This window comes from Chlorocebus sabaeus, chromosome 1 (genome assembly GCF_047675955.1).
Source record: "Chlorocebus sabaeus isolate Y175 chromosome 1, mChlSab1.0.hap1, whole genome shotgun sequence".
Taxonomy (NCBI): domain Eukaryota; kingdom Metazoa; phylum Chordata; class Mammalia; order Primates; family Cercopithecidae; genus Chlorocebus; species Chlorocebus sabaeus.
In genome coordinates this window covers 103169552-103193584 of record NC_132904.1, presented here as the reverse complement: position 1 = coordinate 103193584, position 24033 = coordinate 103169552, and the positions used below count along the sequence as shown (strand labels likewise).

General features: G+C 35.2%; 1 protein-coding gene across 1 annotated transcript in view; it reads left to right on the top strand.

Annotated features, from left to right (window-relative positions):
- The window catches only part of GUCY1A2 (guanylate cyclase 1 soluble subunit alpha 2), a 330187-nt gene that overhangs the window by 294758 nt on the left and 11396 nt on the right, over nt 1–24033 (top strand). The window contains exon 7 of the mRNA XM_008020725.3: nt 6806–6960. Coding sequence (XP_008018916.2) covers nt 6806–6960 — 155 coding nt within the window. The remainder of the gene's footprint in view (nt 1–6805; nt 6961–24033) is intronic.

Genomic DNA, 24033 nt, shown 5'->3' with positions numbered 1-24033 from the left:
GGAAAAGAGGGTCTCTCCTTATAGGTCTCTTACAACTCCTGAGATTTACTCTTGTCTTTTCTTAAATTATTTGCTAACCTCGGGAGACTATCATACCCTTGCCAGTTTGGGTCTGTTCCTGGACCTGGGGGTGGAGTCAGTCCCACCAAACCTGCAGAGCGCGAATTGCCCAAAGAAAATCACAATGCTGTTGGCTGGAGAATTTCTACCACCATTAAGTAGATAGTAGAGCCAGGATTGGATATAAAGTCTGCACCCTGTCAGTTATGCAACAGAACTAACAGGACATAACTTCTTCCTTCTGTTTACAACTGGCATCTAGTGGTTAGAGACCAGGGACAGTAATCGTCCTATAACGCACAGTGCGAACCACCCACGAAAAGGCATTATCCAACCATCCAACCCAAAATGTCAGTAGTGCCAATACTGGCAAACCCCGTGCTATATGATCTGCTGTGGGGTGTATTCCCTCAGCCTTACAAACTGCCTCCCTCCCCTTTTCTTTAAGAAGTAGCTACCTTGAGGGGCCTCCTTTCAGTTTCAAAAATGTGCCAAAGCTCTTCAGGCTTTAGGATCTTCGAACATTATTTTCACTTTACCTGGATGTTCTCCTCCCACCCCTCTGACTACAGCTGCATCACTCTTTCCAAACCTAGCCAAAGGTGGGGAAGCATTGAGCTCAAAGAGTATTTTCCTGAGAGAGACTACCGATTCTCCAGACCTGGTCAGCCCCACCCACCTGTCACCAGTGCCCTGCCCTCTCTTATACTTTAACTTTGTATCAATGATCATAATTTCAATTAGCTATTGTATCTTTTACAGCAAATGAAAACTCAAACAACAAATGAAGACTTATTTCTGTTTACACTCTGAGCACTTAGAGCAGAGTCTGTGATTAAGGTTGGATATATTTTAGATGACTTAGAGCAGAGTCTGTGATTAAGGTTGGATATATTTTAGATGAGGCAATCCATATTGAGTAAAAGCTCACAGGCTTGAATGCAGCAAGCATTTTAGGGAGTGTGCTGAGTAGACCAGTCAGGAAATATTTAGTGTAGAAAAGTATTAACAAAAAGATGGAGAAGGGATGGAAGGTTTCTGGTATTGGACTTAATAAATGTGTAACTAGTATTTTCTGGGTTTCCATTGGAATATGCTAACTCTTCTGTGTAGATGAAGTAGGCAAAACCAGATTAAATCTGATTTTGTTTATTTTATCTGATCAAGTCTGATGGGCCTAGTAGAAACAGCCTGAGGCATCACTGCAATTTGGACATTTTTTATAATGTGCGGAACTCAGAGCCAAGTGAATTAAGATCTAGAGCTGACCCTAATACTAATGTAATGTTTTCATTGTGCTCTTTTGAGCTTCAGTCTATTTGTAAAATGAGGGAGCTGGAGGGACTAAAGGATCTGTGCTGCCCTCCTAACCCAACATTCCTGCTTCACTAAGCTAAAAGAGAGTTTTGGCTTGCTGAGATAGAACTGTACAAGCATTCTACTTTTAAAAGTTGTAAGAGGAATTTTTTTTTTTTTTAATGCAGTTGTTTATGAGCCTGGTAATAAAGAAGCAGAATATTGTGAGAATAACTGAATCTTTTGATAACTGGGGACTTTAACGTGTCCCAGAGTTTTGCATTATTTTGTACATTGAATATATAAAAGATTGGGTGGTAGATAGCCTAACCTCAGGATATATCCTGAAGCTTTTGCGTTTTTCAATAAATCCCTAGGACAAACATTTTTTTTTTCCATGAACATTCTCTTAAAGTCTAGTATACTTTGTCAAAGCTTTGATCAGATGAAAACATTTGTATTTTTGTTTATCCTCGTTTACTAAGATTAATAGGTTGCTAGAGGTCTACTGAGTACAGCTTCTCAGTCTTGGCACTATTGATTATGTTGAATGTGATTAACAACAAATTAGACATTGCAAAAGAAAATATTATAAATTTGAAGACACAGCAATAGAAATTATTGATATTTGGGGCTGGAAAATTCTTTTCCAGGGCTGGGGAGCTGTTATAGGAAGTTTCTAACTCTGCCACATAGATGCCAGTAGTACCTCTCCCTCACAGTTGTGAAAACCAAAAATGCTTCCAGACATTGTCAGATGTCCACTGAGGGGCTCAGATGACCTCAGGTGAGAACCATTGGTTTAGTGCAAAGTAATCCCCTTTAACTAGAGCACACTGGCCCGATGGATGCAAATGTTACTGCTTGGTTAACCCATTTAAACAAAGTTAAATCTTGTCTAAATGAATGTAAAGCCCTCACTGATAGTTAAATGTATCTCACTGTTTGTCTTACTGCTAGATACTGTTGGCACATTCTGAATGAGGCAATCAGTGACTTCCTTATATAGGCAATAATTCCTGGGAAATCTCAATAAATTGTCAAAAGAAATGCAAAAGAAATGCAAAGGAAAACAGTCTGCTGATTCAGCTTGTAAGTTTCCAGTGACATCGCCTTACTTCCCAAACTAAATAATTCTCTGAGTCCTGTTCCATGATAGGTAGTGACAGTGGGTCAGTGTGGTTTATGTGGTTGTTGATACTCTTGTGCCTCTTTTAGATAATTTTCTAAGAGACAAGACTTTTTTTTTTTTAATTTAATGACTATTCCTCTCCATGACCCTCTGCCCCCTCAAGGATATCAGAGTTTTTGTCTTCAGCATTTTTCAGGTTATAATAAGTTATAATTCTAAAAATTAGACTGAAAAGAAAGCCTCAGGTCTTTTGAAAGGAGGCAGAAACAGAACTAGATAAGCCTTTCAAATAGTTGGTATGGTGTATGGATTCTTTTTTTTTTTTTTTTTTTTTTAACAGAAAGAAGAGTAAAAAGAGTCTATAAAATGTATCAATGTAATACTCACTTCTGCTCTCCTGCTTGAAAAGATTTCTATAGTTATTAGAATCTCAAACTGACAGTCTTCACATCTAAGGTTTGGTTGTACTTCAAGCAAACATGCATTGTACAAGATAACAATATAAATTGGCCTTCTGAAAGTAAACAGACCCAAAGAAATATACTAATATTGCAGTGTGCTTTGCTAATTTTAGAGAAAGGTACTTTATACTTAGTTTAAGAGGAATACTGATACTCAGTATGTTTTGCTTTAAGTCCAAATAGAGACTCCCTCATGAGAAACAGGCTTAAGTTTTTCAAATAGTTTACTTTTTTTTAAAAAAAAAAAGTAGGTCTCACTTCTGCTTCCAGCCAATATGGGGTACAGTGACTAGATTTACACTCCCATCTTAAAAATTTTTTAAATCAGGACAAAATATACGAAAGAACAGTTTTCATGACAGTGGACATTAGACAATGGAAGATAGTGATTCCTGAGAGATAAGAAAAAAATTAAATGAGCCCTATGATTGCCCCAGCTAAATGCCTTGAGAGGCATCCAGGGTGTGGCTCAGGGAGGGACAAACCAGGAGATACCCAACAAACTTCTTGAGTTGAAGAGATGGAGCTGAGAGTCTTGGGAGACCAAGGAGGCTAAAGGTCACAGAGTATCAGAGAAGTGAGAGTTGCAAAAAGACCCCCTGACATCTTCCAAGGATCCTCATTATGTATTCTGCAGAGTAGTGATTCGTGCACATATGTGAGGAAACTATCTGAGCCCTGGTGTGAGGGAGATACCCAAAAAGATTAGATGAAAAAGCACCTAGCACTTACACAGGACTTGGAAAAAAAATGGCTGTTTCCATTCAGGCAGAATGGAAAACCTCATAAATCAAGGACACTAGGGAGAGTACTCAAGGTTCTTGCCTTAGTAAGGGAGGATAATTAGCCCTTCATGAAACACTGCTCCAGTCTTGCCTAACAAATCTTAAAAGCAAGGCTTGAAAGGAACAAAGTGTTTCCAAGTCATTTAACTGCATCCCAGAACAAAGCTCAATAATATTTATGAGATTATAAAAATATCCAACACTCAAGAAGTCACATTTATGATATATGGCACCCAATCCAAAATTACTAGACATAAAGAAAATCTGAGACATGGGACTCATAATGAAGAGAAAAATTAATCCAAATAGATAGTACAGAGTTTTGAAACAGATGTTAGAATTAGCAGACAAGGGCATTAAAAGAGTGATTTTTAACTGTATTCCATATTTTCAAAGGCTAAATTGATACCTGGAAGATTTTTAAAAATTCCAAATTGAACTTCTGTAGAGGAAAATGACAATGTCTGAGATGAAAAATATGTTGAATGTGATTAACAACAAATTAGACATTGCAAAAGAAAATATTATAAATTTAAAGACACAGCAATAGAAATTATCCCAAATAAATGGAGAAAATTATTTTAAATGAGTAGATCATCAGTGGACTTTGGAAATAATTCAAGTTCCTAACATATGTGTAATTAGAATCTCTGAGAAGGAGAGGTGGACAGAATAAAATATTCAAAGAAATAGAAAATTTCCAAATTTGATAAAAGCTGTAAACACACAGATCCAAGAGCTCAACAAACCCAAAACACAAGGAAAAAAACATCAAGGGAAATCATAACTAAATTACCTAAAACGGATGATAAAATAAAAATTAAAAAGCAACCAGAAGTAAAATATATGTTATATATAGAAGAATTAAGATAAAGATGATAGCAGATTTTATATCCAAAATGATGCAAGAGGGGAGCCAGTGGAACAGCCTCTTTAAACTACTGGGGGTAAAAAACTTTTTAAACCCAGAATTCTATTTGCAGTGAATGTATCTTTCACATATGAAGACAAAATTAAGACTTTTAAACATAAAAAAGCAGAGGGAATTTATTACCAGTGAGCCTACAGTATAAGAAATGTTTATGAAATCCTGTAGGAAGGAGAAAAATGATGCCAGATACAAATCTGAATCTACACAAAGAAATGAAGATCACTTTAAATGATAAATTAGTTATCTTTCCACATCCCGTGAGTTGGAACATGAGGGTGCCCTGGATATGCACCAAGACATGGAGAAGGACCAATGAAAAGGACCAGGTCCTTGAATTACTGAGGGGAACAGAGCAGCCTGGCAATCTGGATGACCCATCTAGGAACTATTATTGAGAGACAAATAAAAGTCTATGTTTTTAAAGTATCTATATTTTGCAGTTTTACTGATACTACCAATTGTTTCTTAATACAATTATTTTTAAAGCTGTGAAGTTATGTCTGTTACATCAAGATCTTTAATTTACTTGGAATTTTTTTCCACATAAAACAAAGTTGATCCAGCATATTCTAATAAAAAGGACACCTTTTTCTCACCTATCTGAAATGCCAACTCTTCTATAAATCTAGCATCTACATATGCACGGCAGCCTTTCTGGATTAAAAGTTCCATTAGTCTATTTGTTTATATGATGGTATCTGCGCACTGATTAGATATGTTTATACTAAGATTCGATATCTGGTAGGGCAAATACTCTAACTTGTCATCTTTCTCAGATATATCTTGAGTCTTTCTACTGTACTAAATTTCCAAATAAATTTTAGAGTCAGTTTTTTAAAAGTAGGTGAAAAGGTTATCAGGGGACGCAGCTAGGTCACATTAGTTTCAACCTATCTTTTGATGAGTTGATATATGCAGACGTCTCCAGCCCCAAGACAAGGGTTGTTCTCAGACTGACTTTTATCCTTACAACCAGAGTGGCAAAGAGAGCCTGGTGGTGAAGGGGTGATAGTTTGGCTACTTGGTAGGCATCTAGGGATCAGGTTTCCTCCCTCCAAGGAACATTCTACATTCCCCTAGAACTAAGGGTATCATCTCCCACTTGTTATCCATTGGCTTCAGCTATTTTGGTGTAGACTGTGTCAATATAACTCCATTACTGTGATTATATTTAATTATGTATCAACTGTGCATTGAGCACCTTTTCAAGGCATGGACCAGACAATCAGAGAGTAAATTTACAGCATTTAATTTACTTTTCCGAATTTTTAATCAATGCCTATTGACTGTCTCAAGGATTGAATTCTCTATTTTAACTCCATTTTAATAATACATTGGGGAATTCAGCCAGTTTTTTCGACATTTATCACTTAATGTTGAATACCTGCTTTGCTCTAGGTACTATACTAAATGTTGAATATTCAGCAGTAAAGAAATATATATATTACATACATGTATATAATACATATAATTTTATATATATCTTTCTCTCTCTCTATATATATATCTTTCTAACATCTAAAACTGCAAAATATAGATACTTTAAAAACATAGACTTTTATTTGTGTCTCAATAATAGTTCTTAGATGGGTCATCCAGATTGCCAGGCTGCTCTGTTCCCCTCAGTAATTCAAGGACCTGGTCCTTTTCATTTCTATCTTTCATAGAGAAAGATATATATATATATATCTTTCTCTAATGGGAAAATCCAACATTTAAACGACATAAACAGAAATAGAAATATTTAATTTACAATTATGTTTAATGCTATGAAAGAAACAAATAAGGTTTTATTTAAGAATAACTGGAGGGAGAAAGTGGAGAAAAATACACTCTTCAAGTTAGACCATATTATATACAGATGAAATCTGATTTAACCTGTAACTTAATCAGATTTATGTAGCAAATTAAACATAAATCTTTTCATATACTTAAGCCATTCATTTGTGTATTCCATAGCATTTATGTTCTTTGAGCACTATAATGATCCAGCTATTAGGCTCACAAAAATGACCAGGACTCAGTTCCTGTATTTGAGGAACTCATAGTTTAATTTATTAACTAGCAGTGCCTTTCATTAAAATAATTGCATACCAAATGGAAACAAATGTGTTCCTTTTACTCTTTCATTCTTTTTTAGATGAGGATAGGAATTCACTCGGGCTCCGTGCTGGCTGGAGTTGTTGGGGTGCGAATGCCACGTTATTGCCTGTTTGGAAATAATGTCACGCTGGCAAGCAAATTCGAGTCGGGAAGTCACCCTCGGCGCATCAATGTCAGCCCAACCACTTACCAGTAAGTGTTCCCTGGCCTCCTCCTTCCTGTCTTTAGCTTTGTTTTGGCCTGCTAGTCTGTCATTTGTGAGATCCTGTTCTTTTTCTTGATCCTGTCATTCTCCAAGATATTGTGAGTAGAACCACCCAAACCCGAAAGATAGTAATTGTGACACAAACTTTTATTTGCACGCTTTGAGAGTGCATGAAATATCTGACATGACTGAGAGGTAAAATAGGTTTGTCATTTCCCACAGTCTCTGTCCTTCTTAAGTATACCTGTTTAAAATACAGGAAAGCAAATGTTCTTAAGGATCTGCATTATAATAGAAATCTCAGTATTTTCAAACTGTTTATAAAAATGAAAGAAATACGATAGAAATGGTGGTTGGACTGTTTTTATTTTTTTGAATAAATAAGGACTCTTTATACATATATTTTATATATATAAATTATCCCTTACTCAAAATGCTTGGGACCACAAGTGTTTTACAGTTTGAAATTTTTTGAGTTTTGGCACATTTGTGCATTATATTACCTGATGAGCATCCCAAATCTGAAAATCTGAAATCCAGTATGTTCCAAAGAGCATTTCCTTTGAGTGTCATGTTGGTTCTTCAAAATATTTCAGATTTTGGAGCATTTTGGACTTTTGGATTTTGAATGCTCTGCTGTACCAGGTACAGGGTAAAACATTAAATTCTTTTTATCTTAAAGGTAATCTTTGACAACAATACACATTTTTGCCTCCTGAATTCATTCTTATTTTGTGTCTGGTTTGGCTCATCATTATATCCCCAAACTTATAAAAATGTCTAGCACATAATAAGCACTCCATAAATATTTATAAAATGAATAAATACATTGATAAGATGGACATCTTCAAAATTAACAGCAAAGAAAAGCATGAAAATATCTTACTTTATCACACTTTGGCTTTATTCTGGGCATTACTGTACAACTACTTAATTAATTTCATGTTTTAGGTAACTTTGAATCATACTGAAAAAAATGTAAAGTAGGAATAGTGGCCATTGATTTTTTTATTGACATGGTTACAAAAAACTCAAGCAGAAAATTTGAATATAAAGATAATAAAAGTTGAATATAATAATAAATAAAACAGTGATATTTTCAAACTTTTGACACCAAATTAGAGGGTAATTTGGTATCAGAAATTTCAGAGAGGGAATTTAAAGTTTTTAGATGAAAAGCAAATACTTCCTGATTCTGCAAAATAGATGAGAAAGAAAACTGAAATTACAAATATAAAATCAAGAGAAAGTTCACATTTAAAAATACATTTAAAGCTCTTGCTAAGCTCATTAAGGTAGTGAATACCTTGATTTTAGTGTTTTTGAATAAAGACACATCTCTTACTAATTTTAAGGAGCCCAAGAGATTTTGAGGGCCTCACAAACAACTTCTGGACAAAGTTACAGGATTCTATCTAATCATTACTTATCTGAGAACTATCTGCTATTTTCAGGATGTTTATAAGAGGATTTGCATCTTTTAAACTTCTCCCAATTTTCCCAGCACAATTCTGGGCATATTACAGATGATCTGACAATAATTACCATATCAAATTGAATTTTGTCAAATTCTCTAGCAGAGATCAGTGAGTCCAATACTTTCTGCTCTATACGATGAAAAACAGCTACTGAAGATCAGCTACCTCACTCATATCCTATTACGTGGTTCCATTTATTTCCATCATGGAACTGACACTTATTTTCCATGTTTGTGTAACTTAGTGTAGATTTATGTCTTCTGTGACAGCTTCACTTAAAAAAAAAAAAAAACAAATGTGTAAAAGAATAGGCCCAACCTGTGTGAGGAGTTCATGCCCTGAGCGTAGACATCATTAACAGTAGCTGGCCTTGTTTACATAGTGATGGATAGAAAAACCTCTGCCAGCCACACAAGTCTGTGCATTTTGGTAGTGACTCAGAGTTTTTGTAGTCTTTTTCACAGTTAGTTTATGATGATCCTTAGTGATTAACAAGGTCTGAGGAATGAAATCATTTCAACTGCATACACTGAAGCTTACTGTTGTGTTATTGTTCTGCACCTTCACCCCCAGGCTCCCTAAAATCAAACAGAGCCATAGATAGACACATTGAGCTGACAGGTGGGTAGATTCTTGGAATAAATATAATTTATGAAGTAAAACCCAGTATTAAGCTCATGAGTTTGAAATCTTCTATTTTATCCCTGAATTACGTTCTGTAGAATGTCCAACATTACCTGTTTATCTTGAAATCTTCAGAGAGGTTTTCATCCTGTTTATTTTTAGTAAAACTATATGATTATAAACTTTGGAAGTGGACTGTTTTGATATTGTGATAAATTGAAATCATTTTTTGAATGATTCATTCCAAATGCATTTTGTCTGAAATATTCAAATAATTTAAAAAATATTTTTATAACTATTATGGAGTACTGAAAAGATAATATAATATCCATGATCCCACCACAGTTAAACACTTTATATTTTGTTCAGATATTTTTTAATAAAAATGAACAAAACATTTTCTTTGAAATTTTCTGAATCTTTCATTGTGACAGCCTAATGAGTTTGGTGTGTTTCAAAGTCCCATGTTTTGTTTTGTTTTTTCTTTTTTTTTTTTTTGAGACGAGTCTCACACTGTCTCCCAGGATGGAGTGCAGTGGCACAATCTCCGCTTACTGCAACCCCGCCCCCCAGGTTCAAGCGATCCTCCTGCCGTAACCTCCCGAGTAGCTGGGACTACAGGCATGTGCCACCACGCCTGGCTAATTTTTTGTATTTTTAGTAGAGACAGGGTTTCATCTTTTTAGCCAGGTTGGTCTCCATCTCCTGACCTCATGATCCGCCTGCCTTGGCCTCCCAAAGTGCTGGGATTACGGGCCTGAGCCACTGCGCACTGCCCCAGTCCCATGTTTTGTATATTAACTTTCTACAGATGTATCCATGAACAATATAATTTTATTTTACATGTTTTAATTTTCATAAATGGTATTTTACTGTATGACTGTTTCACTAACTTTGGTTTCTTTTAAACACAATTTAATACTTTTAAGATCTATCCATGTTGGAACATCTTTCTTTGGAAGTTCCAAAGAAAGAATGAGTTTGATAATTTAGTCAAAGGTGCATTTTGAGCTTTAACTAGGAGCTGAGATAGTAATCAGTTTATTCCTATGTGTTTTTATTAACAAAAGTCCCTTACTGATGACTGTCTAAATCACAGACAGCTCAAGCTCATCATTTTAATTGCTGTATGACATTCCAGTCATACATGGTATGACTCCACCATATTTTAATATTTCATACATATATTCCACTGTTGATGAACACTTAGGTATATTTTCTATTTTTTAATTATCACAAAGTTTGTTCCTATGAACATTATTTACCTGACATTACAAAAAAGAAATTTTTATTGAGTTTTAAGTTTTCCAAATTAGACATTTTCATTTTTCTTCAATAAATATGTTTACACACATTTTTGTTCCTATCATCCCAATGATGGGATAAGTTTTTTATGGGATATGGATTTTAAATAGTGCATATAATATATGCACTATTAATATATGCACTTTAAATAGTGCATATTTTTAAACAGTGCATATAACATAATCACATGATTAACTGAATTATGTACCTCTGCTTAAATGTGGGAATCATATATGTATATCTATGTATATATGATTACTAAGTAATCATTAGTAAGTAATCATATATATGTAAGTATGTAATCATGTAGTATGTAACTAATTAGTAATCATATATATGTGATTGCTTACTAAATTACTTACTGTTGGCTTCAACAACACAAACATTATTTTATAGTTCTGTAGGGCACAAGTCTGACACAGGTCTCACTTAGCTAAAATCAGTGTGGGCGTCATGAGACCTTCATTCTTTGCTGAAAGTTCTAGGCGATAACATGCTTTCTTGAGTTTTCCAGCTTTGAGGCCACTCTCATTCCTCTGTTCGGAACCTCCTTCTTCCATTATCACAGCCAGTAATAGTTCATCTTTCTCATTCTGCTTCCATCATCACATATCTTTTCCTGACTCTTCCTCCCTCTTCTACTTTTAAGGACTCTTGTGATGATGTCAGACCCACTGGATAATCCATGATAATTTCTCTATTTTAATGTCATCTGATTAGCAATCTTAATTCCATCTGCACCCTTAATTCATCATTGCCATGTGTATCAGTCAGGGTTCTTTAGAGGGACAGAACTAATAGGATAGATGTATGTATAAAGGGGAGTTTATTAAGAAGTATTGACTCACAGGATCACAAGGTGAAGTCCCACAATAGGGCGTCTGTAAGCTGAACAGCAAGGAGACAGTCTGAGTCCCAAAGCCAAAGAACTTGGAGTCCAGTGTTCAAGGGCAGGAAGCATCCAGCATGAGAGAAAGATGTAGTCCAGAAGACTAAACTAGTCTAATCTCTCCATGTTCTTCTGCCTGTTTTTATTCTGGCTGTGCTGGAATAGACTAGATTGTGTCCACCCAGCTTGAGGGTGGGTCTGCCTTTCCCAGTCCACTGACTCAAATGTTAATCTCCTTTGGCAACACTCTCACAGACACCTCCAAGAACAACACTTTGCATCCTTCAATTCAATCAAGTTGACACTCAATATTAACCATCACACCATGAGACCTAAAATATTCACATTTTTCAGGGATTGGGATATGGACATCTTGGGAGGTGGGGGTTATTCTTCCTACAACAAGGGAAAATTTAAATGCTAAAACCTGCCTGGAAATATAGCCCCAATCTTACTTCTACATACCTCTCTTTGAGGACTTTAAAAAAACAACAACAACGTATAAATTATGTAAGCAAAATCTGGGGAGGAAAAAGAACTTTCACAAATGAGACCTCTGGCTTGTAAAGGATTTTTACTGGGACTTAAGATATAGATTCCTGAAGACAGGAATCTAGTACAGGACTGAATTATATTTCTATATTTAAGAAGCAGTAGAGCCCTTGGCTTGAGAAGACTAAGAAGCTATCCTGAGACATAAGTAATTTTTATAAAGATGACTACAGTCCTCTCACTGCATAACCTGCCCTCAGACATAGATACCCACATATCATCTCTTACAAAACTCAAGAACTTATATTTATCTTTAGACCTCTAACACCAAGTTTAAAATTGCACAGACCACATTTTTGTGTAAGAGTTTAAAATAGTGCATAATTCCTACCCTAGGAATTAAGAGAACTGCATCTAATATTGGTTAAGCTATTTGATGACCTAGATGAGCTCTCATGCATCTTTTAGCTCCACTATTTCATTATAGTCACAGCAAACATTTATTGGATTACTTATAATTTATTTATTTATCATTTAATCATTACAGCAAGAGTGTGAGTTCTGAATTGTGATTATCTTTGTTTTTCAGATGGGAAAATCTGAAACTTAGGTTTAATAAGTCACTAAGAACATTGAGCTAAATAAGTGCGGGAGTCATAATTCAAACCCAAAGGTGCCCTACTCCAAAGCCTGAGATCTTATCCGTGACCAAGCTGTCCCACTGGGTTGATAACTACTTGAAATAACATGTATAAAAACAATAATTACTTTTTAAAAATTTTAGTTGACACATTATAATACATGTTTATAGGATACAGAGTAACATTTTGATAAGTGTTTACAATGCATAATGATCAAGTCAGGATAATTAGCATATCTATCACCTCAAACATGTATCATTTCTTTGTGTGAGGAACATTCAAATTCTGCTCTTCTAGCTCTCTGAAAGTACACAATGAATTATCATTAACCCTATTCCCCCCAAGTTCTGCAGAACACCAGAAATTATTCCTCCTATCTAGCTGAAATTTTGTATCTGTTAACCTCTCTACATCGTCTCCTCCCCTCTTACCCTTCCCTAGCCTTTAATACCCACGATTCCACTCTCTATTTTTATGAGCACAAATTCTATTTTTTTAAAAATACCCATTAATTTCTGAATATTACTGGCCTCAATGAGAGGATTTCTTCTGCAAGAAAATGGTGAAGAGAGCAGTGGGGAGCAAAGTGGAATTAGAGCAAGGGAGATGCATTTTCTCTTTGTAGATACAATGCCCTCAGGTTGAACTTTTGCTATTCTGGAGTTTTTATACTCAGGATAATAAAAAGGAAGGATATTCTTTCCAAAATGGTTATTTGGAGTGTCAGTATTTCTAACTATATCAGTATCTCTAGATCTGAAATGAACATGAGTAGATGGGACAAACCTGTGACAAGTGGAAGCTTCCAAGTGACAAAGAACATTGTTGCCTCTGTGAGGCTAAAAACATTTTGTGTAAGCATTTATCAAATGCATATAATAATTTACTGAGAATATAGGCTTGCTTTTAGGAATTTACTTTATAAACAGTTTGGAGGAATGCGTCTTTCTGGTAAATTCAGAGAAAGATGAATGGAATAATTGAAGAATGATGACATTCCTTGGTTATAGTTTTATTTCATGAAACTCTACCTTGGATATAGTTTAATAATCGGTAATACTAGTCAAAAACACTAGCTAGAAACTCTGCTTCTGTTCCTTTGTCAACATAATTATTATACAAGGGTGACATTCTATGTTATAAATATTTACTCTTCTTCCTAGGGATGCTTAATGTGGGGAAAGATCCAAAGAAACTTCCAGAAATTCTTATCTAGTAGTTTTCCTGTAGCCTGGCAATTTAGACATATTTTTCTTTATGATTTAGTTTATTATTTGGCATAGGTTTGGCTTGTATGATTAGGCATAAGATTAAATCTAGAAGTAAAGTTTTGCTGTTTTTCTTTAGGTCCCATTCCTAACTAGTATGAAAGGAAAGCTTGGTGGTTCTCTCTTCTCATGATGGCAATGCTAAAAAGTTAATTACCTAGTTCTAGGATTCAGAATTTAAAGGCATTAATCTGGTATTCATATTGATAATTCCTATTTATATGGGAGACATCTGTTAATTTCACACACAAAAAGAATTTCCTTGAAGCATAAATACTGTTTCATTGGTCATACATAACATTTACAAATAATGCCAAGCTTAAGTAAATTTTATGCATTATCTAAAATACTATAAAGTGAAAATTAATTGCTAAGGTAATTAAGCATGATTTAAAGCAAAAGAAAATCACTCCTTACATTCTCCTTTCCCTTTCTCCATTAAAAACGGCACCATTTCTAGTGGCCTGGAGGTCAATATTTATTTTGTAATTAACACAGGTTTAATAATCCTTTCTGAAGTTTCTTTTAGATATCCACAGTTTAGCTAAAAAGGCCAAGTTCTTTAGAAAAGTAAGTGTTAAACATGTTTGGCTGTGGAAACAATTCAAGTAATATCTGACTTAAAATCCGAGGTGGAACATAGATAAAAGTATTACTGTTGAGGTTTTGGGGGGTTTTGCTGTTACATTTAAGCCTTATGATTATTGTGTTTATGCAGCATTTTCTACACATACTCACATGTGCTTGTTTCTGGGGAGAGTTTTTTTTTTAAATATTCTCATCAGATTTCAAAGTGGACCATGATTCAGAAAATATTAAGAACCACTACTGACAGATTAAATAAATGACCAAATAAAAGAATGTGAATTTAATATTCCTGTTCTGCTACTAATTAGTTTATGACCCTGGATAAGCCACATAAATGATCTCATCTTTCATTTACTTATAAATTATAAACTAGGTTAGGTCTAGATAATTCTAAAAATATTTTATACTAAATCCTGGAACAGAAAAAGTAGCATTAATAGGAAATCAGTGAAATCTGAATAAAGTCCACAATTTGCTTAATAGTTATATACCATTGTTAATTTCTTAGTTCTGACAAACGTACCCAGGTTAAGTGGAATGTTAACATTAGATGACATTGAGTAAAGACTATAAGAGAGCTCACTTCTTGCAGAACTATACTATGTATCTTTGCAATTCTTCTATAAATCTAACAATATTCCAAAAAATGCTTATTTAAAAAATTATTATAGTTCTGACATCCAGACCAGGCACAGTGGCTCATGCCTGCAATCCTAGCATTTTGGGAGGCCAGGGGGAGAGGATCACTTGAGTTCAGGAGTTTGAGACCAGTCTGGGCAACACAGTGAGACCTTGTCTCTACTAAAATTAAAAAAAAAAAAAATTACCCAGATACGGTGCATGTGCCTAAAGTCCCAGTTGCTCAAGATGCTGAGGCAGGGGGATCATGTAAGCCTAGGAGATGGAGGCTGCTATGAGCCATTATCACACCACCGCACTCCAGCTTCAACAAGAGTGAGACCCTGTCTCTAAAAAATAAAAATAAAAATAAAAATAAAAAAAGATCTAACATTCAGTGAAAGCTGAAAGCTGAGAATTCATTTTTCAACTTACATAACAGAGGATCTTATATACTATTAGAGACCAACTGAATGTTTTTGAGCCTGGAAACAACATGATCAAAGAAAAGCTTCCACAGGGAGTGGAGTAGGGAATACCTAGAGGTGAAAAAGATAAGAGGTAACAGCATTGTTCCAGGCCAAAGGTACAGTCATGAACTAAGGCCATGAACTAAGGCCTTAGTGGGACTAGAGGTATAGAAGACATGAAAAAACTTTAAAGAAATAATTGACAGGGCTGACTGGGCAAAAACACATAGCCATTCTATATATTGTATGGTTAATACTGTGCCTTGAAATTGGAAGGCCATATTTATTCACTTTCAGAATTAATGCCTTATGAATATATTTTTAACTTTAAAGTTCTTACTTTTAGGTTTAGCATGTAATCAAGCCTCTATATCGTTTTAAATTTCTCCTTTTTTCCAATTGTGTGTACATTGTTCTTTGAAGGAAATGGCAAAATTTTATATTATATTGTTTGTTTGTATATGGTACTATGTTACATTAAGGAAATATGTCTGTTTCAAATCCCCTCAAAACAAGGCAGTCTACCTTCCAAACAACTAATCATGAATTGTATTATTTAAATACATTTTAATATTTATTAAAATCCAGTATGTTTGGAGTATTCATTTTTAAACTCGAGAATTGAAACCAGTCTTAATTGGGCCTTATCTTTTAGCAGTCAGTTCTTCCCACTGTTGCTTTGTGTGTGACACTGTGCATCAGGAAAAATCTGATTGCTCTAAATGCTATGTTAAGAATCCTTTTGTGGGTCTTATTAAAGTGCAAAGATTCTCATGCATTAGTCACCTATTACTAAATCAAAATTGCTTTCTAATCAGTTTTTGTGATATTGGCCAACACGACAGTGTTTCCTCTGGAGATCTTACCTGAACATTTTTCAGATTTGCAACTCTAAAACTAACATGTTTGATCATGCTGCTTTGTATGATCCTCTATAAACTGAATACTATATAAATTCTCAAGCTTCACTAAATGTTAGAGCTGTAACTAATCTTTGAAATAAATTAGAGTAAAATCTTTCTTTTTCCACAAGGAAATTAAGAAACCAGAGAATTTAAGTGACTTAACTAATGCCATCAACTAATTTGTCTCTGTCTAACCTGTATGGGGGAAGGAAAAACTCTAAAACGTAAGAGATCAGATTTCCTGAGCCTACCTATACCTCTTCTCTCTCATCATTTCTCTCTACAAAAATGAGTATTTCTGAGAAGCATAATTTTAGTGGAATATGCAAGGAATATTTTCTGTAAAACATTGTTCATATAAGAAGTCAGCTGAGCTCTTAAAGGAAAAAAGTATGCCCTTTTTTTAGCCTCCAAATATTTTCCTAGGTTGATTTGCCTTCTTGGGGGCTGAGGTTATTACAATTCTGCATGATCTCCTTAGAATACATTTAGGCTAACTCTATTTCTAATTGGTTGACTAATACAGGAAATAGAGGACATAGAATTCTTAAGTCTAGCAATCTAATTTGGTACTAATTTTGAAGTAATGAAATCAACTAATATTCAGTTTTAAAAATAATTGTGCGTATTTTCTTCTTTCCACTTCTTTATCTTTTATACAGAAAGACCAGCACAATGATGAACTCGTTTTTAAGAAAGACTTTTGGTCAGAGAAGTGAAAAAATGTGAGGAGATTTACAAGAACTGGTTACAGTTATCTTTTCTAACCTCTCACTTATCATCTCTTTTTAAAGTTCTGTCTATAGACATGTTAAACTTTTGCGTGAATGTTTTAAATTTTAAATTCCTTGACATTTACTAGAAATGGAGTTTTTAGGCTGTTAAAGGTCAAAATTGACAGGGTCCAGACAAGTCAATGTGGTAGAATGATCTTTGGCATCCTAAAATTTAAGAATGTAAAGGGCATTAGTTTTGCCACTGAAACAGGAACATCCCAGAAGATGTACACTCTCTAGCAGGTACCAGATATGCAGAGTGTGAAACCTATAGTTAAGCACACTTTGCCATCAGTACTTACTCCAGAGTGGATTGCAGAAAAAATATGCAGGGGTGTCACTGAAGTGCCTCTGAGACTCTCTGCCTTATCATTTCCAGGGGAGATACAGGAAGACGATCCCTTTTGGAGAACTTATTGGCCTGAATTTTAGGTCCCACAGATTGCCTCAAATTATAAAATTACTTCAACATCTGCAAGTAAAAATATTTGCAACCTTAAAATGCATAAACATTTGGTGGGATCCTTTTTCTGTTTTATTTCATCGTGAGCTAGATTCTTACTTTCCTTATTTGGAAAGGTGTATTTCCAGAGAATGAATCATTGCATTTCAAGGGATTTCAGGCTGTCTAGCTGACTCAATAACTAGTTTCATTGGACCTATCTTCAGACTGCATCAGATCTTGGAGCAGGGAAGCACAAAGCAGAAATACAGGACAGAGTTCCTTCTTTTCTTCCATTCAAGTAGAATGAAGAAGATAAATAGGAAAAATGCAGGAACTTTACAACACTTAGGAAAACATAATGTGTCTCGATGTTTTTTATTTTCATTTTCAGAACTGTCATCCTTCTCCTACACCCAAAAAAATCCGAATGCATTCATTAGCAAAAAAAGATATTCAGGTGAATCATTTGTAACAAGAGAAATTTCTAATTAAGCAAATCGAGCCCCTGAGTTTATCATTATCCCTTTCTGAAGTTAATAATTAATCTTTTTTGAAACAACAACAAAATGACTTCCAGATATCACTCAGGTATACACTTTCCACCTTCCTCTCTTCCATTATGTTGGAACAAAGTGACATATACACATACAAGCACACAAAGACTGGAAGAAGATTTAGAAATGGAAGAGGAAGGTGGAAAGTGTATGCCTGAGTGATATTTGGCTTAATGTCTAAAAGAAAGCTGAAGTCTTAGCTCCTACAGAAGAAGGAGTGGGTAAGAAGCAAGTATATTCACTTTGAATCTAAATATCAGCCTGTTTACATGCACACATGCATATGCACACACACACACAGAACCTAATTAGAAGGATAGTCTAAAAGATCCAAAATATGACCAAAATAGACTCCAGAAAAAGTACAAGGGTAGAAAACACTCTAGGGTATTTTAAGTAGGAAGATATACTGAGAATAATGTGCTTACAGAATCATGAGAAGAGATAAAAATCAGGTTCTAAGCTGCATATCTTGAAATGATACCCATAAAATATAGAACTGGCCAGGTACACAAGCTCCTACCCCTGTGCTCACCATGGGAACTGGAATAGTCTAGGTCAGGAGCCATGGCCACAGCCATACTAGCCTTTGTACATCAGGAAACTAAAAAATGGATGCCTAAATATGCATTCCCGTGATCATGAAGTTAGATGTTAGACTAACATGTCACCAGTACTGGACCATTTTCTTGACACTTAGGAAGCTAGAAACTGGAGCCTGCTTCTGCAAAACTCCAACATCAGTAGTCACTGTTAATGGTCAGTTGCCAAGGGAAATGGGATCTACTTCACTTCTGCCATTCAAAACTTTGTCAGGTCAATCTTATTTTAGGAAACTAATAATTACTCAGAACCGTAGTAGCTAGGGAAATTGGGAAATGTAGTTTCAAGCTAGGTAGCCATGTACTTTTGTAGAACTTTATTACCAATAAATAAAGGGAAGATAAATTTTGGGGCACAGCTAACTCTAGAAGAATATAAGAGGTTTGTTCTCCTGAGACATTGAACCAGAGGAATTCTAAATTGAGGAAGGTAAATACGGGAGGATTAAATAAAAGTCTACATTAATAACAGTGTGATTCCCAGGTTATTTCCTAAATTCAACTTCCAGAATGCCAGAAGCCAGGTGTAACACCATAGGAATGACTGGAATATTGTTACTCGGACAAACTGGACCAAAGGAAAAACAGTAAATATATCAATATTTGGGAACCCTAATGAAATGATCAGGGGAGACCTACAATTCAACAATATTTTGCTACACACAAACCTTCTAACCATGTTGTAATGACTTACACTTAAATAGAAAGATATTTACAGACATTAGTAATTTGTTGAATGCCTTGACATGAATAAAAGAGACCAAAACAAAAAAGCAAACAACAAAATCTAGTCAATGAATATCTAGAGGAAAAAGAGACAATACAGAGAATTAGGGAAAACTACAAAAAGATGAATATTCTCATAAATTTAAAATAGTAACACAAGAAAAAATAATCATACCACAAGAGTGGAAATTAAAATGAGATATCTGAAATTTTAAAATTATTTACGTGTTGGAAAATAATGTTGGATGCAATCTTCCAGAAAACAGAATGTTTTAAAATGAGGGAATAATTTGAGAAAAAGGAAAACAAATTAGAGGATTAATTTACCAGGTCCAATGTCTGACTAAGCCAAAATGCATAAAAAGAAAACATATAAAACAAGGCATACGAAATTATTAAATAACTTTTTTAAAATTCCTAGAACTGAAATACATAGTTTGCTTCATCAAAAGCTTCACAAGGATGCACTAATTGTCATTGTGCCAAATAAAAAAGATGCATGTAGTCATATTATTATTAATTTTCACAGTACCAGAGATAGAAAGATGATGATGATGATGATGACGACGACGATGATGACAATGATGACAACGACAAGAAAGACTAGAAGAAAATTAACATGCAGAGGTTTAAAAAACAGAATGACATCTTACTTTTTAACAGCCAAACATTGAGGAGAAAATGAATTCTAAACAAGAATTTAATGCCTAATTAAACCAATCAAGTTGAGAGAAGAATGAACTAAAGATATTTCTGATATCTAAAGTCTTTAAAAGGTCACTGTCCTCGTATCTTTTCTACCCCTCTACAAGATGCATCAGATTCCACTGCCCCTTCCTTTGCCCTTCAAGTATCCTTTGGTGAGCAGTAGCTGGATAGTGAGTAGACAAGTTTGTGATTACCCTCTGGTAGACAGCATTCTGAGAATGTTGCTCTCTTATAGCTCTGCACGTTACACAGATCTTTCCAGCTGTTGAAACAAACAAAAGATTTTCCAATTTCACACAATTATTTCAAATGTGCATGTGTCAGAGAGCTATATATGCTAGTCTGCCACTATTAAAGGCTGGAACTGGATCTATTCATTTCAGCAAGGTTTATTCTGTCCATGGGGTTCTCCATGGGGCAACTTAGCAAATAAAAATAATCACTTTATGCAAAGACATTTTCAGCAAAACTCAAAATTCTCTCGTTTCCCTCTCAGTCTTCTCCTGTCCCATACATATTATGATGAGAGGTAAGAAAGTACTGGTTCAAGCCTAGCTCACAGAAGGCACTTAATGATTACCTGTTGACTAGTTGACTGCTGAATTCACAGACCCTTTTTAAGAATTCTGAATCTTGTGTTAAAATTTGAACTAGATTTAGATCATTTGTACTTCAGTATGAATAAGTGTCAGACCCTTTCCCAAGGTAGGATGTAGGACAGAGAACAGAGCATGGTGAAAACTGGGGGAAATGAGCATGCAAACAAGAGGTGAGAGAGTCAGAGACCAGCTTCATTTCTGCAGTTGTGATGGAGAAGCTCCATGGACCTCCATGGAATCAAGTTTCCTGCACATGCTTGGGAGCCATCCATTGATGCAAAGCAGTAGTGGATTTTTATTTTGAAAAACAATTTATAGAAAAAACTGTTGAGCAGAGAAAGGGTAAACTAGGACAGGCAGGTAAACTAGGATTTGTGTGATTTCCAAATGCTTATTAAACATGTTGCCAAAACTCCCAGAGTGTATAACAACCTGCTGGGGATTACAGCTGGGGATTAATTTAGATTTATATAGAATCTAAGCTTCCATATCAGCCCTGAGGTGACAAAGAAATGGATTGTTAGGTAGAGCTTTAGGGCTAACCCGGGGACTTGGACTTAATAAAGCATTTCAGAGGGGATCCGAGGCTTTGGGATGATCAGGTTCTAAATAATTCCTAATCCTTGTATACATTTGATTGCTTACTCAGCACCATGACTCATATCATCACCAGGCACGCTGTGTGAAATGATTCCCCTGACCTCCTCCACAAACCCCCCAGCAAGTCATAAAGATTGTCCTATTGGAATTCAACTGAACATTGCACTTCAATGTTCTTATCTACAAAGTCTGCTGTAATAAATACTGGATATCATAGGACCTTGAGTCAATTTATCCTTATGTGTTCTCATTTTTATTATTGAAATTTAAAACTGTATTTAGTTTATGGATACCAAAATGTTCACTGGGAAAAGAAAATACAATTTCATAAAAGCTGTTGTCTCTGTAATCTCTAGCAAAGTATATGAGATCTATTTAACATGTCAAGAGATCAATTCATTGTGAAAAGTTTCCTCCCAGCCAACGTGCAGTGAATTATTTAAAAGTTCTGACATCTGAAGCAGCTGGTACCATCTTCTTTCAGTCATTTACAAGTACTTTCATGGACGTAACCCCATTTTTGTTTGGGGTTGAAAATCTCAATTATAGCAAAACAAAGATCTTGGTGAGACAAACAAACTGTAAAAGATACATTTGAGGACTTAAAAGATAGGGAGAAGGGAATGTAGCTTATTTGGAGTCCTAACTGTTGATTATGGGCTTCAAGGAAACTTTGTGGAAAGACTGAACTATGGCTATATGTGGTTCTTAACTTTTGTACTTAAGTCCATAGTTATCACCTCTCCCTTTCTCCTGTAAAATTTCTTCCTTTAGATTATATCAGATGATGTATCATTTTATTGCTAATTTGTTTCAATGAGCATTTCTTGTCATTTTAGTTATATTAACTTATTCTGCGAATCCCCACTTACTCGCCTCCATTCAGAGGGCTATTTATAATGTCATAACCACTAAAAAGTTTGTTGATTGATTGACATCAATGATTGACACCCACATATTACACAATGATGACTGTTCTATTTGAGCTTAGCAAAATTATTGTGGAATTCACTGCTAAATTAAACTACTGTATAAGGCGTTTTACAATTTATTTCTAAAGTGACTGATTATATATCAATAGTAAAGAGAATTGACATTTGTGAAAATGAAAAGAAAGTAAACACTACTGATGACTTCCATTCTTATTGTCATTAATGATATCTCAGTTTGGTTGTTTTGTGATGGAGAGCTATCTTACCTAGTCTTGTTATTTATTGTTGGGCTAAACTTGACTGTGTTTACAGGTCTAGGTTCCAGTTCCATTGTCACTACTGTCATGTTGTTTCCTTGAGCAAATCAGTATAACTTACTCTGAACTCACTTTTACCCTCTATAAATTTTGTGGAGATTAGCATTTTTCAACTTTTAAGTTCAGGGGTACAAGTACAGGTTTGTTACATACCTGTGCATGTATGGCGGTTTGTTGTACAGATTATTTTATCACCCAGGTATTAAGACTACTTCCCATTAGTTATTTTCCTGAATCTCTCCCTCCTCCTATCCTTCACCCTCCACCCTCCAAAAGGCCCTGGTGTGTGTTATTCTTGTCTATGCGTCCATGTAGTCTCATCATTTAGCTCCCACTTATAAATGAGAACATACAGTATTTGGTTTTCTGTTTCTGCATTAGTTTGCTAATGATAATGGCCTCCAGCTCCATCCATGTTGCTGGAAATGACATCTCATTCTTTTTTAATGGCTGCATAGTATTCCATAGTGTGTGTTTTACCACATTTTCTTTATCCTGTCTACCACTGATGGACATTTAGGTTGTTTCCATGTCTTTGCTATTGTGAATAATGCTGCAATGAACATACACATGCACGTGTCTTTATAAAGGAATGATTTATATTCCTCTGGGTATATTCCCAGTAATGGGATTGCTGGATCAAATGGCATTTCTGTCTTTAGGTCTTTGAGGAATCTCCACACTGTCTTCCACAATGGTTGAATTAATTTACAGTCCCACCAACTTTGTATACATGTTCCTTTTTTCTCCAAAACCTCACCAGCATCTGTTACTTTTTTTTACTTTTGTTGTTGTTGTTGTTGTTGTTGTTTGAGACTGAGTCTCGCTCTGTCACCCAGGCTGTAGAGCAGTGGCATGTTGTCGGCTCACTGCAAGCTCCACCTCCCAGTTCGAGTGATTCTCCTGCCTCAGCCTCCTAAGTAGCTGGGATTTACAGGGGCACTCCAACATGCCTGGCTTATTTGTATTTTTAGTAGAGCTGGGGTTTCACCATGTTGGCCAGGCTGGTCTTGAACTCCTGACCTCGTGAGCCACCCACCTCATGAGCCTCCACAAATGCTGGGATTATGGGCGACAGCCACCATGCCTGGCCCTTGACTTTTTAATAACAGCCGTTCTGACTGGTGTTAAATGGTATCTCATTGTGGTTTTGATTTGCATTTATCTAATGATCAGTGATGTTGAGCTTTCTTTCATATGCTTGTTGGCTTCATGTATGTCTTCTTTTCAGAAATGCCTGTTTATGTCCTCTGCTCACTTTTTAATGGGGTTGTGTTTTTTTCTTGTAAATTTATGTTTCTCATACATGCTGCATATTATACCTCTGTTGGATGCATAGTTTGTACTTTTAGCTTTTACAAACAACTATATTATGTGAATAAAATAGGATAAGGCTTTTGAAAGAATTTTGAAATGTTAGAAGGAACCTCGTTTTTTATATACCAAATGAATATAATCATTTTGTTTTTTAAAAACTGCCATTATATCCTTTAACAATCAAAATACTATAGCTCTGGTTTTTC